This window comes from Alligator mississippiensis, chromosome 4 (assembly GCF_030867095.1).
Source record: "Alligator mississippiensis isolate rAllMis1 chromosome 4, rAllMis1, whole genome shotgun sequence".
Lineage (NCBI taxonomy): Eukaryota > Metazoa > Chordata > Crocodylia > Alligatoridae > Alligator > Alligator mississippiensis.
This window is the reverse complement of record NC_081827.1, coordinates 214291875-214305406: the sequence shown is the minus strand read 5'-3', so window position 1 is coordinate 214305406 and position 13532 is coordinate 214291875. Positions and strand designations below refer to the sequence as shown.

The following is a 13532-nucleotide window of genomic DNA, read 5'->3' as shown; positions in this document are numbered from 1 at the left end:
TTCTCCAGTGCACCTGGAGCAGACATTTCTCACAGAAATATATGTAAATGCACATTTGTTAAGCTTAAAATGACAAATTTATTTTTGGTGTCACCCCATTGACTGTTGTTCTACACAAAGGGTGCTGAAAAGCCTCCACACCTCAAGATTCCTGGAAGGTGCATAAGGAATCAAGGCTCACACCCTCCACCTCACCAGTACCCTGGGATGATCAAATGAAGACAACAAATTCTGCACTACAGTTAGTGCAGCATCTACAATTATGCCCAGCTGGTGGTAAAGAATATAAGGATAGAGGCCAGGCCCCCTGCCCTTTCTCTATTGTGCATCCAGACAACAGTGATCCACAACCCAACCCTCTCTTCTCTCCAGCTAAGAAGGATTTTCATCAGACCCTGGCTAATACAAATATGTAATGCTAATTCATAAACAAAAACATGCTGTGGCAACCAGTGAATATATGCATGCTTGCTACTGATGTCTGCATTACCTCCCTTCAAATTACTATATAAATTATGTTTCATGAAGATGGAACGGCACAAAATGGAAAGGGATTTTTGAAACAAAATAGAATCTGAATTCCTAGTAATGTAGAGTAAGTCACAGAATCATAGAGAATTGTTTGGCATAGAGACCCTGCAGGAAACTTATCCAGGTCTAAAAACCCAAAAGCTGTCCCAAGCACCATATTTTATTTGCATTAGACACCTACCACAGTTATGTCTTTGATCCTCATCGCTCATATCCCCACAGTCATTATCACCATCACAGATCCACGTTGCTGGGATACATCTACCATCATCACACCTGAACTGGTCACTTGAACAAGTCCGCACACGGGGCACTTAAAATGAACAGAATTACTCTGCTTGTTAGACTGGGCTGCACTGCTGTAATAACTGTTTGAGGGAAGTTATTCTTTGGGTCAGGCTTACACTTGGGAAAGATCAAATGAATGCTCAAAGTAATAGAATTTGACTTAGGCTCTGTCTGCTGGGATAAAAAGAGCAACCCTTCTTATCATCCCATTTCTCTCTTTGCAATAATAATCCCTACAAATACAACTCTGCTTTGTGTGTTAGGTTGTTAATCTTGTTACACTTCAAAAATAGATCACTTCAAAAATAGATTCCTAAGGAAATCTGAATGGAATAAACTAAGTAAATTTGAAGAGGACATCAAATCTAATGACAATGCAGTAGTCATTTCTTAAGCAACAGTGGCTGCATCTACACGAGACGCTGCTGCGCACTGGTTGTATAAACAAGTACTAAATAAATACACAGTAACCTAAGTTACTGTGCAGTAGTGCTGGCAAACATCTTTTTTGTGATGCTACTGTACAGTAGCGTCACATCACAGTTTTTGCCACGTGATGCTACTGCGCGGTAGTATCGGGCTACTGTGCAGTCAGAGTCTTGTATTGATGCTTCCAGTAAGTATAAATATTAGTAAACTTATTTGTAATGAGAGTGAGGCTTGGAAGAAGACCAGAAACATTTTTAGTTAAGTCTTAATAAAGGGAAAGCATTATCAGTTTAAATACAACCCTAAACCCTCTTAATGCACTAGCAGAGCAGGCAACAGTCAAAGTCACTTCTAAATTTGAATCTAAAAATGTAGCTTTAATTTTAATACTGTATTTTCTCATATACAACACACCTATTTTCCTCAAAAATGGGAAGCTGATTTCTTCACTAGAAAAGAAGCACACCTGGAGACACCTGATTAGCAACTGATGTTAACCATCTCACAATTGTATCAACTGGCTAAGCACTGTAGCTTCTGCCTGAAGGAGCAAGCGAGCTACTGATAGTATCTTGGTGAGGTTTGCAATGTGGAAACATCACTTTATTTACAGGAACATATATGAAGAACTACTTATAGTAAAGAACTAACAGTCTTGCTACTGCCCTTGCAAGGGTCTTGGGCCTAACTCTGTATGATAGAGTAAGACCTCCTAGGAAGACAAAGTGTTTAGGAACTGTGGCATCCTAAGAGACAGTCCAGGCAAGGCAACAAGCAGCTGGGACTTCCTGGTGTGGCAGAAAGTCCTTGTTCTCTGCTGTTTCACCCAGACTCTCCTGGGATGCCACGCTTCCTGGACACTCTGTGCTCCCAAGAGGACTTACTCTTTGTCACACAGTAGGCCACGACTGGAAAAATCTCTTTTTCTACATTCTGCCTTCCAAAAAAACAAGGTGCAAGTTTTATTTGAAAGCACGTTGTAGGCAAGAAAATGTGCTAACAACTCTTGCCCACAAATACATACTGTACTTCAAGAAACACAGGGAGTTATATATCAGTCTAATTTCAATCTCTGGTACAATCCTCGTACAATACTAGTTTTTAGAGTGATGGCAGTTGCTCTCAGAGTACTCTAAACACTTTCCCAGTGACTTCATTCTGTTCCCTCTTTCTCTGCAGAGAATACTTTGCTTTTTTCTCTTCTGCTTTTCCTGTCTCATTTCTCAGATCCAAACTGCAGACCACCCCCCAGCCAATTCATCAAAAACGTTGTTTTACAGAAGAGAGGGGAGGTTTGAAAGGATTCATATTCCAGACAGAGCTTTTGTGATGCAGATCCTAAGAAATGAAGTGAAACTACAGAACTGTATTACGCAAGCTACTCAATACCCTTGAAAGATAATTATTTTCCAGTTACTATCAGCCTGGTCTAGATCCAAACTATCATTTAGAAGAGTAATTATTTCCCACAATGAATTTCACGACCATACTTCCTCCCAGAATAGTTCTCCTGGGTACACACTTACCACAAGAAGTAGGTTCATCAGAGCCATCAGCACAGTCTACTCCTTGATCACAGTACCAATGAGCAGGAATACAACGTCCAGATGTACAACGAAACTCACTATTTGTGCAAGTCAGTGAGACTGGAAGAAAAAACCTATGTATGACTTCTTTCTTTCTGTTACCCTTCCAACTTGTTTTAAGTTGCTTTTGAGTCCATGATACGCAAAAATATTACAGACCCCAAAAAAGAAAGAGAAAAAATTATGCTAGGAAAGATATCCTTTCATATTCTATCTGCAAAGAGCTTTTTGTACAATCTAGTGCTCTTTCTATGTAAACAATGGACCAAATTCTCTCCTCAGAAAAGTTCATGCAACTTCTATTGTTGTATCCACTTCTATGAGGGCAGGATTTGCTGTAGATACAAGATTCCATAGAGCAACTGCAAGACAAAGCACTTTATATTTGAGTTGTACACAAGAAACTAATTTATAGTTCAAGATACCTTTTTCCACTGCCTACACCACTCAGCATAACTGCTTGCTTCAAAATGACAACAGTTTGCAGCAAAGAAATAAAACTTTACAGCAGATCTCCATTTCCTTGTTCCTCCACTACTTTTTCTTGAGATTCTACAACAGGATGTATTGTCCATGGAAGAGAAGCCCGCGTAGCTCCAATAACAGTGTAAACAAGGTGCTATGTAAAGTGCATCTGACAGAGCCCCTGAATCCTAACCTACAATGCACCCTTTATGCTGACAATTTTGCTATCCTTTGTGGTGATTTCAGGTGACTGATCTCACTTCCAAACATGGAAGAATGGAATTTTTGTCTAAAACCTGTACATTTACTCTTTGGCATTGCCATTTTGTATGCCTATACTAAAGGAATTCATAGGAATTACATGTTTCACTCACTAATACCTTGAGCTTGTTTCCTTTTCCCTTTTGCCCTCTCTCTGTTCCATTTTCTTCCTTAAGACACTACTCTTTTTACTTTCTCTCGTAGCTTCCAATTATGAATGCCCTCCATAACTGAGCAATACTTTTTGGCTTTAAGTTTCAGAAAAGACATGGCACATTCTTCATAAAACAGCACAAAGCTATAGTTCTTCCTGGTTTTCAAGCAAGCCAAATTGTTTTCCTGGGACACATGAGGTTCTATGGATTGGTTATAATCCAGGCAGCGCATCTCCAGCACATCACAGGACAAAATGTCCTCAGGAAGTTAAAAGAAGTGTTCCAGTAGGGGGGGGTGCTTTATTTAGCATGGCTCCAAGAGCTGCACTAATTAAAGCGCACAAAGCATCAGATGTACCAGCATCCCTGTGCTGAAAAATGGTGATAGGGGCACTTTAACTAAAGCTGGTCAAACAAGTTTTAGTTTAAAGTGCCCCACCACCATTTTTCAGCACGGGGACACTGGTACACATGACACTGGAGTCAGCTGGAGTGCAGTAAGTACCACAGTGATTAATCAAGTCTGCTCCAATGCTTTGTAATTACAGCACGTTGGAGCAGCCTCCCTGCATGTATAAAGGAGCCCTCCATTTTGAAATACTAGGAAAATGTACATTAGCCTATCTTAATGCACATTAACTAAAGAATATTGTTTTAGTGATGCTTTAATGCACATTAAAATAGGCTTATGTATATTGCAGTGCACATGTAGGCACACCCACTGAGTAGTTACTGTTGATAGAAAACTAGATGATTTTGCACAATATTTGAAAGCAATTATAAAAGATTAAGTGGATTCTAGAATATACTTATAATCACTTGGAAAAAATAAAAAAGCACACTCTAGAAAAAATTGTGCACAAAAAAAAGGATGTCATTCTAGCATTAAGAAGAGTGTGTTCAGTTCAGGTCACCTTGAAAAAATCTTTTGACATAGAAGCTACCCTGCAAAATAACCAGAACGAATAAAAGATTCTTAATATGTTACATGATGGCTGTTGTCATAAGAAGGAAAACAGAGGCCACATTATTGGCAAGCATATGATCAGGCAGGAGCACATGTCGGGATTCGGGCAGGGAATGGAACACCAGTGTACATTAGGGATCAGAAAGGAAATTGGGAGGTAGCAGGGGATGGGAATCAAGCACCAGTGAGGGAGCTGGGGTAGGTGGCAGCAAGGGTCAGGGATCAGACTGGGGGAAGAAAGCTGGAGTGCAGCCAGAAGGGGCAAGTAGTGGAGGAGCAAGGTGCTAGGGTTAGGCTGCCTGCCCTCCCCCTGCAGTTGGAGACAAATTTAAGATGACCCTCCAATAATTAGATTCTATACTTGGACAATTGTAACACATTTATAATTTTCCATGCACAGAATCTAATTATTGGGGGGTCATCTTAAATTTGAAGTCATCTTGGATTTGGGTAAATATGGTAACCACATAAACATTTATTCTTTGTACAGAACATTTGAGCCTGTACCAAAGGCAAGAGCTAGAGAAATAAATTACTGTATGAAATTAATTAAGGCACTATTTACTTACCACAATGAGTAGGGCTTTCATCACTCATATCTCCACAGTCATCATCTCCATCACACAAATATGTTCGAGGAATGCAAATGTTTGTGCTTTGACATTTTGTAAAACCAGATTGACAAGTGCGCTCAGCTTTAAGGGAAGAAATATAGGAGGAAAATATATCTTAGAACATTTTTATCCTACTAAACTAAAATATACTGAAAGAAACACAATATTAAAAGTAGCATTCTCTTTAAGTATTCAGACTGTTTAGAAGTATCTTTCAAGATTCACTTAAGTTATATCCTCTGAATGATTGTTTAGTTTTACCCCCCCCCCCAAAATATAATGGTTCCAATAGTACTCAAGAGTAGCTAAAAGACCTGCAAACATTTTATTGTCATTGAAATCCACAGTAAATTAAAACAAAATAGATTTTTACAATTTTACTGTGTGATTTTCTCCTTGGTTGGGAAGTTAAAGACTAAGAACAAAACATTTTCCAGTCATTTTACTTCACATGTTGAAATAAATTCCATTGGACCATTTCTTTCATACTGCTCTATGTGAAAATTTACATGACTGAATTTTAATGGCAAAAATGCTGACAAAATATTTTCAAAACAGTGCAGTCTACTTTTTCTTGAAAAACAGCATACTGTTTTCATATGTTGTGTATTCAACCAATACAAGGCAAAAATAATACCTTGCAAATTAATCTATGCAGCCATGAATAAGCAATACATACAAAATTCTGAATGTTCATGACTAACGTAATCAGAATTCCGAGTATTTTGAATACTAAACACAAGCCATAAAATGTATTCATACATATGCCACAAATAAAAAAAAAAGTAATATTCACTGAATAATTTTTATTATGAATTACTTGTTCAGCTCTAGTTATGAATTTTCCCTTGGGAGCCTGACATAATACTGGCAAAAAAATACTGATTAACAAATTAACTACATGAATTATCAATATTAATTTTACTTCCCTTTGTGTTTTGCTAAACAGAATAATAACAAAACAATCTATTATTTTGAAATAAATACTGAACCAATAAAGAAAAGAAAACCAATTCATAGTCTGAGCTACATAAAAAATAGATATTAAAAGACATAGTAACTCATAAAGTAACATGGAAAATATTTGCTGCCTATTGCAATTAGCATAACTTCACGGTAGAACCCTACAGAATAAATTTGCTCCACAAATCTGATTCCCAATCTTGACAAGATGTGTTCAATTTACCATGACTAGTTCTGCTGAAGTCAACAGGACTCCTCACAGCCCATTAAGGTTAGCACATGAATAAATCTTTGCAGGATCAGAGACATACAGTATGCTCCAAGTAGTAGTCAATAGTAATAATAATTAAAGGCTGTGCAAAGCTTTAGTAGCTGATTTAATTCACAGGAGATTCAGCCCTATTTGGGGATCAACTCTCCAAATCCGAATTGAATCAGGAGACCAAGTAAAAGTTCCAAATCAATTCCAATGTTTTGAATCGATTTGGAAAAGCTTCAGAAAAGATCCAGCCAATTCAGAGATTCGGCCATAGACTACAGGCAGCTGACAGCAGCCTCCACCTAGGGAAGGGGCACGGGGAGCGTGAGACTGGGGCCCGGACAAGCTGCCCACCTGGGTTGGGGAGAAACATTACTTGGGGAGGGGGGAAGAGGGATGTGCGATGTGGGCGTAGCAGCGCTGGAAGCAGGGGCGCTGCGCTGCTGCCGGTTACCCAGCTGGGGTGGGGGATGCAGGCGCCGCTCGCTCTAGGCAGAAGGGGGCAAGTGGCAGCAGGGCAGAGCCTCTGCTGTGCCCCATCCCCCCCACCAGCTGGGTAAGTGGCAGAAGGGCAGAGCCCCTGCAGATCCCCCCGCTGAAGCAGAGGTAGGCACAGCCAGAGGAGCCACAGGAGAAGCCCCCATGGCTGCCCCGCCCAGCCCCATCCCCCACATGGCCCACCCTCCTGGCTCTTTAAAAGAAAAAAAAAAGCCCCACATTCACCAGCTCTGGCAGTGGGAATTGGGGCTTCTGAGGGCTTGTGGCAGAGCCCCTCCATGCAGTGTAGCACAGTGTGGGGCAGAGGAGATCGCCGCCCCCCTGACCTGGCACTCATGGGACAGCTGTTACATCACGTGAGTGCAGTGCAACTTGGCAGGGCACCACATACTGTCTGGGAACTGGGGTGGCTCCAGCAGTCAGCCAGAGCCTGGCAGCACTCAGCCCCAGTGGCCCCAAGTCCCAGGCAGCACACAGCACCCTGCCGAGCCGCGCTGCACCCATGCCATGGGGCAGCTGCCGCATGGGTACCAAGCAGGGAAGTGATCCCCACTGCCCTCACTGCCCTGCGTTGTGTGTGGGGGGGCTCTGCCACGAGCACCCAGAGGCCCCAAACACTGCTACTGCAGCTAGTGAGTATAGGGCTTTTTTCTTTTTTCTTTTTTTTAAGTGCCAGGACTAGGCTGGGGCTGGGTGGGGGGTGGGGCCAGGCAGGGCAGCCATGGGGGCTTCTCCCATGGCTCCCCCCAACTAGGGAGAGGCAGGTACAGCCGGAGGAGCTGCCCAGCTGTGCCTACCTCTCCCAGCCAATCCAAATCACTGAATCTGTCCAAATCCACACCAAATCTTCCAAAACTGATTTGTCCAAATCGATTGAGGACAGTGATTTGAATCTTCAAATCAAATCGCTGGCCTCTAAATTGGCCAAATCTGAATCAAATACTTCCCAATTTGGACAGGCCTAATAATAATAATAGTTATTATTATTAATGTTCTCAGATTTCTCACAAATATCTTTAATCAATATGTTTTGCTTCAATGTCATATAAAGCAGCATACATGTTAAAATGCATGCAGAAATAGATAGAGATATTTATTTTCATTTACTAATACTGTCATATTCCTTTACAAATAAAATAGTTACAATGAACTTACGGCAATTTCTCTCATCTGATGTACCATTATCATAACAGTTGTTTATACCATTACAGACATATTCTCGAGATATACACCGCCCATTATTGCATGTAAATTCTGTGTGGGAGTTGCAAGCTCGGAACAAGCAACCCAGCTCATCACTGTTGTCTCCACAGTCATTGTAGTGATCACAGCGATAGTGGTATGGAACACAACGCCCATTGCCACAGGTAAAAGCTGTTGGCTGACAGGTATGAAAAGCTACAGGGGATAAAAATGAAGAAAATTCATGGAGGGAATGTCATTTTAATTCCTTGACTAAGGTAGCAATGGAAATAATGCTTCTTTTACCTGCCAAGACAAACACTGCTGCAAAACGGACTGCATGAAAAGTAAAGTACACATTGGAATTAGAGAAAGGAGAAAGGTAAAATCAGGTAAACATGATTTAAAGGCAATCCTAAATATCCCTTCTTGTTTCAGAAGCAAATTTGTCCTCATAAAAAGACCTGATGACAAAATCTGGAAGCAGCTTCAAACAACTGCTACTCAACTCAATCTCAGAATCATCAAGTCAATAATTTAGTGTGATCGACCACAGAAGAAGCAGAACAGAGCTCTGTGTCACTTTTTAACACAGTTATTAAAGTACTTACCACACACACTTTCCAGTTCATCGCTGCCATCACCACAATCATTGTCATTGTCACACTTCCATCGCTCTGAGATGCATAGCCCATTAAGACATGTGAAGAGTCCTGCATCACACCTGGTCCCATTGTCCACAATACAGTGCTTGTTGTTATTAGCTAAATACCAATGACCTTCAGAAGGACATTGACACTCTGCACCAGCAGGCCCTATATGTATTTGAGATTTAAAAGAAAAGGGAAATTGAAGTGTCAAGACATTACGATACACTTTCTATAAAAGTGTTTAGAGTTGCTCTTACTTTTTGAGTCCAAGTGAGACAGTATTCTATGCCATCAAATGATATGGTCATATCAGCCGAAAAGCTAGGCCCTTAACATTGGGATTTTCAAAGTCATTTGGTAATGAAGAAACTCTTCTTTTATTGAAGTCAGTGGGAGTGGATTTGACTCCCAACTCCCAGTGACATAAATGAAATTTTCAAAAGTGCCCAGGTATCTAACTCCCAGAGGCCACCAATATCTTAAGACATTTAAATATCTTTATAAATCAGGCTTTGGGGCTTTTGAAAAATCTTATCCCAAAGGTATTTTACAGAGCCTCTCTCAAGCTTGCATACATTCAACTTATGGCCACTCCTTTGTAGGGTACTTAGTAGGAGGTAGTACTATTCTGAGTTCTCACTGTAATCCACTGGTGCATGTATGTTATAGAGCCTCCTTTGTGACTCATTCAGAGAGTACAAGTGGTATGGTCCCCAGCTAAGGAGTCCTCTTCAGTTCAAGATATAGAAGTTTATGATTTTGAGTTCTGGAGGTTCACAGTTCAATCTGCTGCCAGATCAGAAAATTTATTTTGTTCACAGTTTTAATTCTGATGAGACATATCCCACTTCTGAAGAATACTTCAGTTATTCCCGTGAGTTTTTAAAGATAGCTCATTGTAAGTTCTGCTACATTCATCATCACTGAAAGTAATTACCTGGTGCACAGATATGACTGCAACCACCATTAAACTGGTTGCAAGGATTGCTGCACTGGTGCTGCTTGCTTTTTGACCAAACATGAATATCCATTGGCCTTTGTGGCAGATTCGTGATCATGGTGATCTGGTCTGAACCATCATATTTATTAGCTCGGTAAATGCTTCTGGTGTTCCATTCTGTCCAGTAAATGTGCTGATCAAACAAGGTCATGGCAAATGGACGAAGAGCAGTGTTAACAATTACTTCACGATTTGTACCAGTAAGGGTGCATCGCTCAATCTTCTGTCTAAAACAAATGAGGAAATGCTAATGCCTGAAAAATATAACCTTTAACTCTTTTATCTATACAAGTATTTAATTACTCTTTGTAAACATTTATCATCAATTAAATATAGGAGCACATTTCATTAAGTTTTTATTTGACATCTTGGGCTTTTCAAACTACTGGTTCAGTAATAATAAGGTTGAGTAATGGCTTTGAAAATGCTAATAGTAAACATGCTTCATAATTTTCCAGTATGGAAATGTTTACATACTGGAAACAATCAGTTTTTAAACGAAAAATTTTAAGCAACTACTCTTGAGAGCTAAAATGAACACACATTTCATGAAAGAATTATCCTCTCTGAACTTCCCCCCCTTCCCCCCCCGAATTTCATGTATTCTTGAATTAGAAGTACAAAGGCACCAGGAAATGAAAACTTTCTTTCTAGTTGTCACTACTGTAGAACTAAACTCATATTACCAGGAAAAACCATCTAAACAGCATATTTTATACACAGTAAATACATAAAACTTGGGTGATTTTCCCATGAATAAGTACGTGGTAGAAGAGTTACCATAAAATAATCACAGTGGCTTCTAGGTCAGATTCCCCTGTTAAGAGCAGTGTCTGGAATAGGTAGCAAAACCCTAGAAGCAAAATCTCAGGGATGCACAGGCGACACATGACCCAATCCTACAGATTTTGTGACAAGCAATGTCCATGTTAATAGGTTGCTATCCTTTATTCCTAGCAGTACTACTGGCTTCTATGCCATTTTGCCACTGGTTTCTATTTAACTGTTCCCATCCATATGTTTCTTCCAGTTAAAGTCACAGCAGGCATACGGTATAATGCTGGCTGAAGAATCAGTTTACGCTATAATTACCAATACATTATTATTTTAAATCATGTTTAGAAAGAAAAAAAATGCTTGTCACACAAATCAGAGAGATAAATAAGCTCTCTGTTTCAAAGATGCTGCAGTCTGATAAACTACACAGGAACAAGAAAGACCAGAAAAGGGCAGAGAATGGAAAGATTGTCTTTCAGAAGACTACAAAATGCAGAATTTCTACAAGAAATAGGAAATAGGTTTTATGCAGGTGATAGGCAGAAAATTAGAAGATGACAGTCATAAGCAAAAGGGAAGCAACATAGCCAAATGTGTGGGAGAGCTTTTAGACCAAGTGTGAAGAATCTTATGCCCTAAAAAGGCTGATCCTAACTCCCTCTCCTGATGTCCTCCTGATTAGACAGCCCACTGAAGTGTGGTGTTTCCACAGCATGGCTGCTGCTAGCTAAGTAACGGGAGGAAGCAAGCTATGTGGGCTCTGCTCCTCTCCTTTAAGGACCTGTTGTGCAATCTCCATGCTACTTTCTGCTACTTTCCTCTCAGTGTGGGTAAAAGGAGGATAAAGCCCATCTGTGCCTGCAGAAATAAAAGCTCCAAAGTGTTGTGTGCATGTGTAAAATATCAGCTGAATAGAAAAACTCTGGAAATTGCTCTGAAAACAATGACATTTCCAATGTGCTTTAACATTCAGACTTTGAAAAAAGGCTTAACAGTCATAGAACAGATGTAGGCAGCACATAGAAAAGGAAGGCAGAGGATTGAAAAATACTTACCTGATAATTTTCTTTCTGCTAACAGCTTCTCTCTTTGATTATCACAACTAATGGGCAATGCTTCTCACCTATGGAATTCAGTACTACTGTCAGACTCCAAGACCTAGCTTCACCTTTCAGTTCAAGTCACCAGAAGAATTTTTCTGAAGTTTTAGAAACGCTCTGGTGACTTATTACTGTTAGCAGTAAACACTTAAACTCAGTTAACTTACTTAAACTCAGTAAACACTTAAACTCAGTAAACACTTAAACTCAGTTAACTAAACTCAAGGCAAATATATGTTTAAATTCCCCCTTTATAGAAAAATATCTATTGGGTTCCAAACTACCAGGGAGGAAGGAGGGGGCCAAAATAAGAAAGAAGCTCCAAACAGCAACAAAATTATCAGATAAGGAAATTTACATTTTGCCATGCAGCTCTTCTCCCCTTTCATCACTAACAGGAAGTACAAGGTAGTGATTTATAGACATGTGGGAAAGACGGAGGGCAAAGCAGAATTTTATTTATTATATAAAAGTAATAGGCAGACAAAAAACTTCCTTAGAAAGCAAAAGCTTTGAAACTGAAATAATTCAAGGTTGGGACTAAGGTAGATGCACCTTCCTATCAGATGGTGCTTACACACAGGAATGAAAACTTACTTTTGCAAATATCCCTCAGATACCACCCTCTTATTCCAAATGCCACTAGGGATCTTGTGAAGGGAGCTCTACAAACAGTTTCCCAAGTATCTAGCAAGCTAACCAGTGCAGGGTTTTAACATCTTGCCTACAGCAACCATGAGAACATAAGACCAAGAATCTCTTCTGCCTTAGTTCTGCCACCATAACTAAAGTGACAGCAAGCCCTAGAATGCCTAACACTAGGTAAACATAAAGGGGACTATATTATAACTGTGCACTCCTCCCCTCCCCTACCCAGGCATAACAGAGTGGCAATTACAACCACACGTTGAAATGTTTGGATGTGCAGTTGGTGAATGGGAGAACTCACAGGCATGGTCTATGTTCCAAAATCTTGACAATTTCATTATGTGGTGGTTGCTGTAACCTTACATCCATAAGAGAAGATTGTTGTGCTGCTCTTGTCCACTCCCTTAACTCCACAATTTCCTATAACATATCCTTAACTTCATCATACTAGCCAAATAAGAAAAGTCTGGGGCCAGCTTTTTTTCCTTAAATAGAATGAAATAGTTTTAATAATTAGTAGTGGTAATGAGAAAAACTGGCCCCAGGTTTGTTTAGTTTGGCCAGAGTGATGAATCTTGACATGTGAGGATACCTGATTTAGCAAGTCCTGTATACTCACATAAAGTTGCTATGACTGGCATACATGTTTTTCATGATACTTGGTTGCTAGACTAGAAAAAATTATCCCAGGACTATCTCAGAAAATCTCTAATGCAACTGAGATCCCAGGAAAATTGTGATTATTGTTTGCTTTAAATTAAAAGATGAAAAAGGATCTAAATTAACAAAGAGGTCACATATGTCCAAGATCTTTCTATTTCTCCATATTACCCAAATTAAATTTGACCTGATTGAGGAATTAATTCCTTGTTTGAATTCTGAACACCAATATGTAACAATGAGGTGTATAGAATGTATAGAAATGCCCTGCTAAAGTACATTTTTCTTCCTATGCCCAGGTTGTTTACTGCAGTCCATTTACATCAGGATGAAAGAGAAGTCACTGCTCCCAGAAGTCTGATCTTTTCTGTGGGTTCAGTGGAGATTCCCTGGCTGTCACTCAAGTCTGAAGTCAGCAGAAGACTTTATTGCAGAGAAGCCTGACCTTAGATTATTCTTTATTTTTTGGATATAAATATTCAGGCTTTAATTAACTGAA

At 39.8% G+C, this 13532-nt stretch overlaps 1 protein-coding gene across 1 annotated transcript in view; it reads right to left on the bottom strand.

The window, feature by feature from the left end:
- The window catches only part of LRP2 (LDL receptor related protein 2), a 180888-nt gene that overhangs the window by 60476 nt on the left and 106880 nt on the right, over positions 1–13532 (bottom strand). The window contains exons 41-46 of the mRNA XM_019480291.2: positions 9786–10075; positions 8810–9013; positions 8172–8414; positions 5252–5377; positions 2775–2894; positions 713–844 (exon numbers count right to left, since the gene is read on the bottom strand). Coding sequence (XP_019335836.1) covers positions 713–844; positions 2775–2894; positions 5252–5377; positions 8172–8414; positions 8810–9013; positions 9786–10075 — 1115 coding nt within the window. The remainder of the gene's footprint in view (positions 1–712; positions 845–2774; positions 2895–5251; positions 5378–8171; positions 8415–8809; positions 9014–9785; positions 10076–13532) is intronic.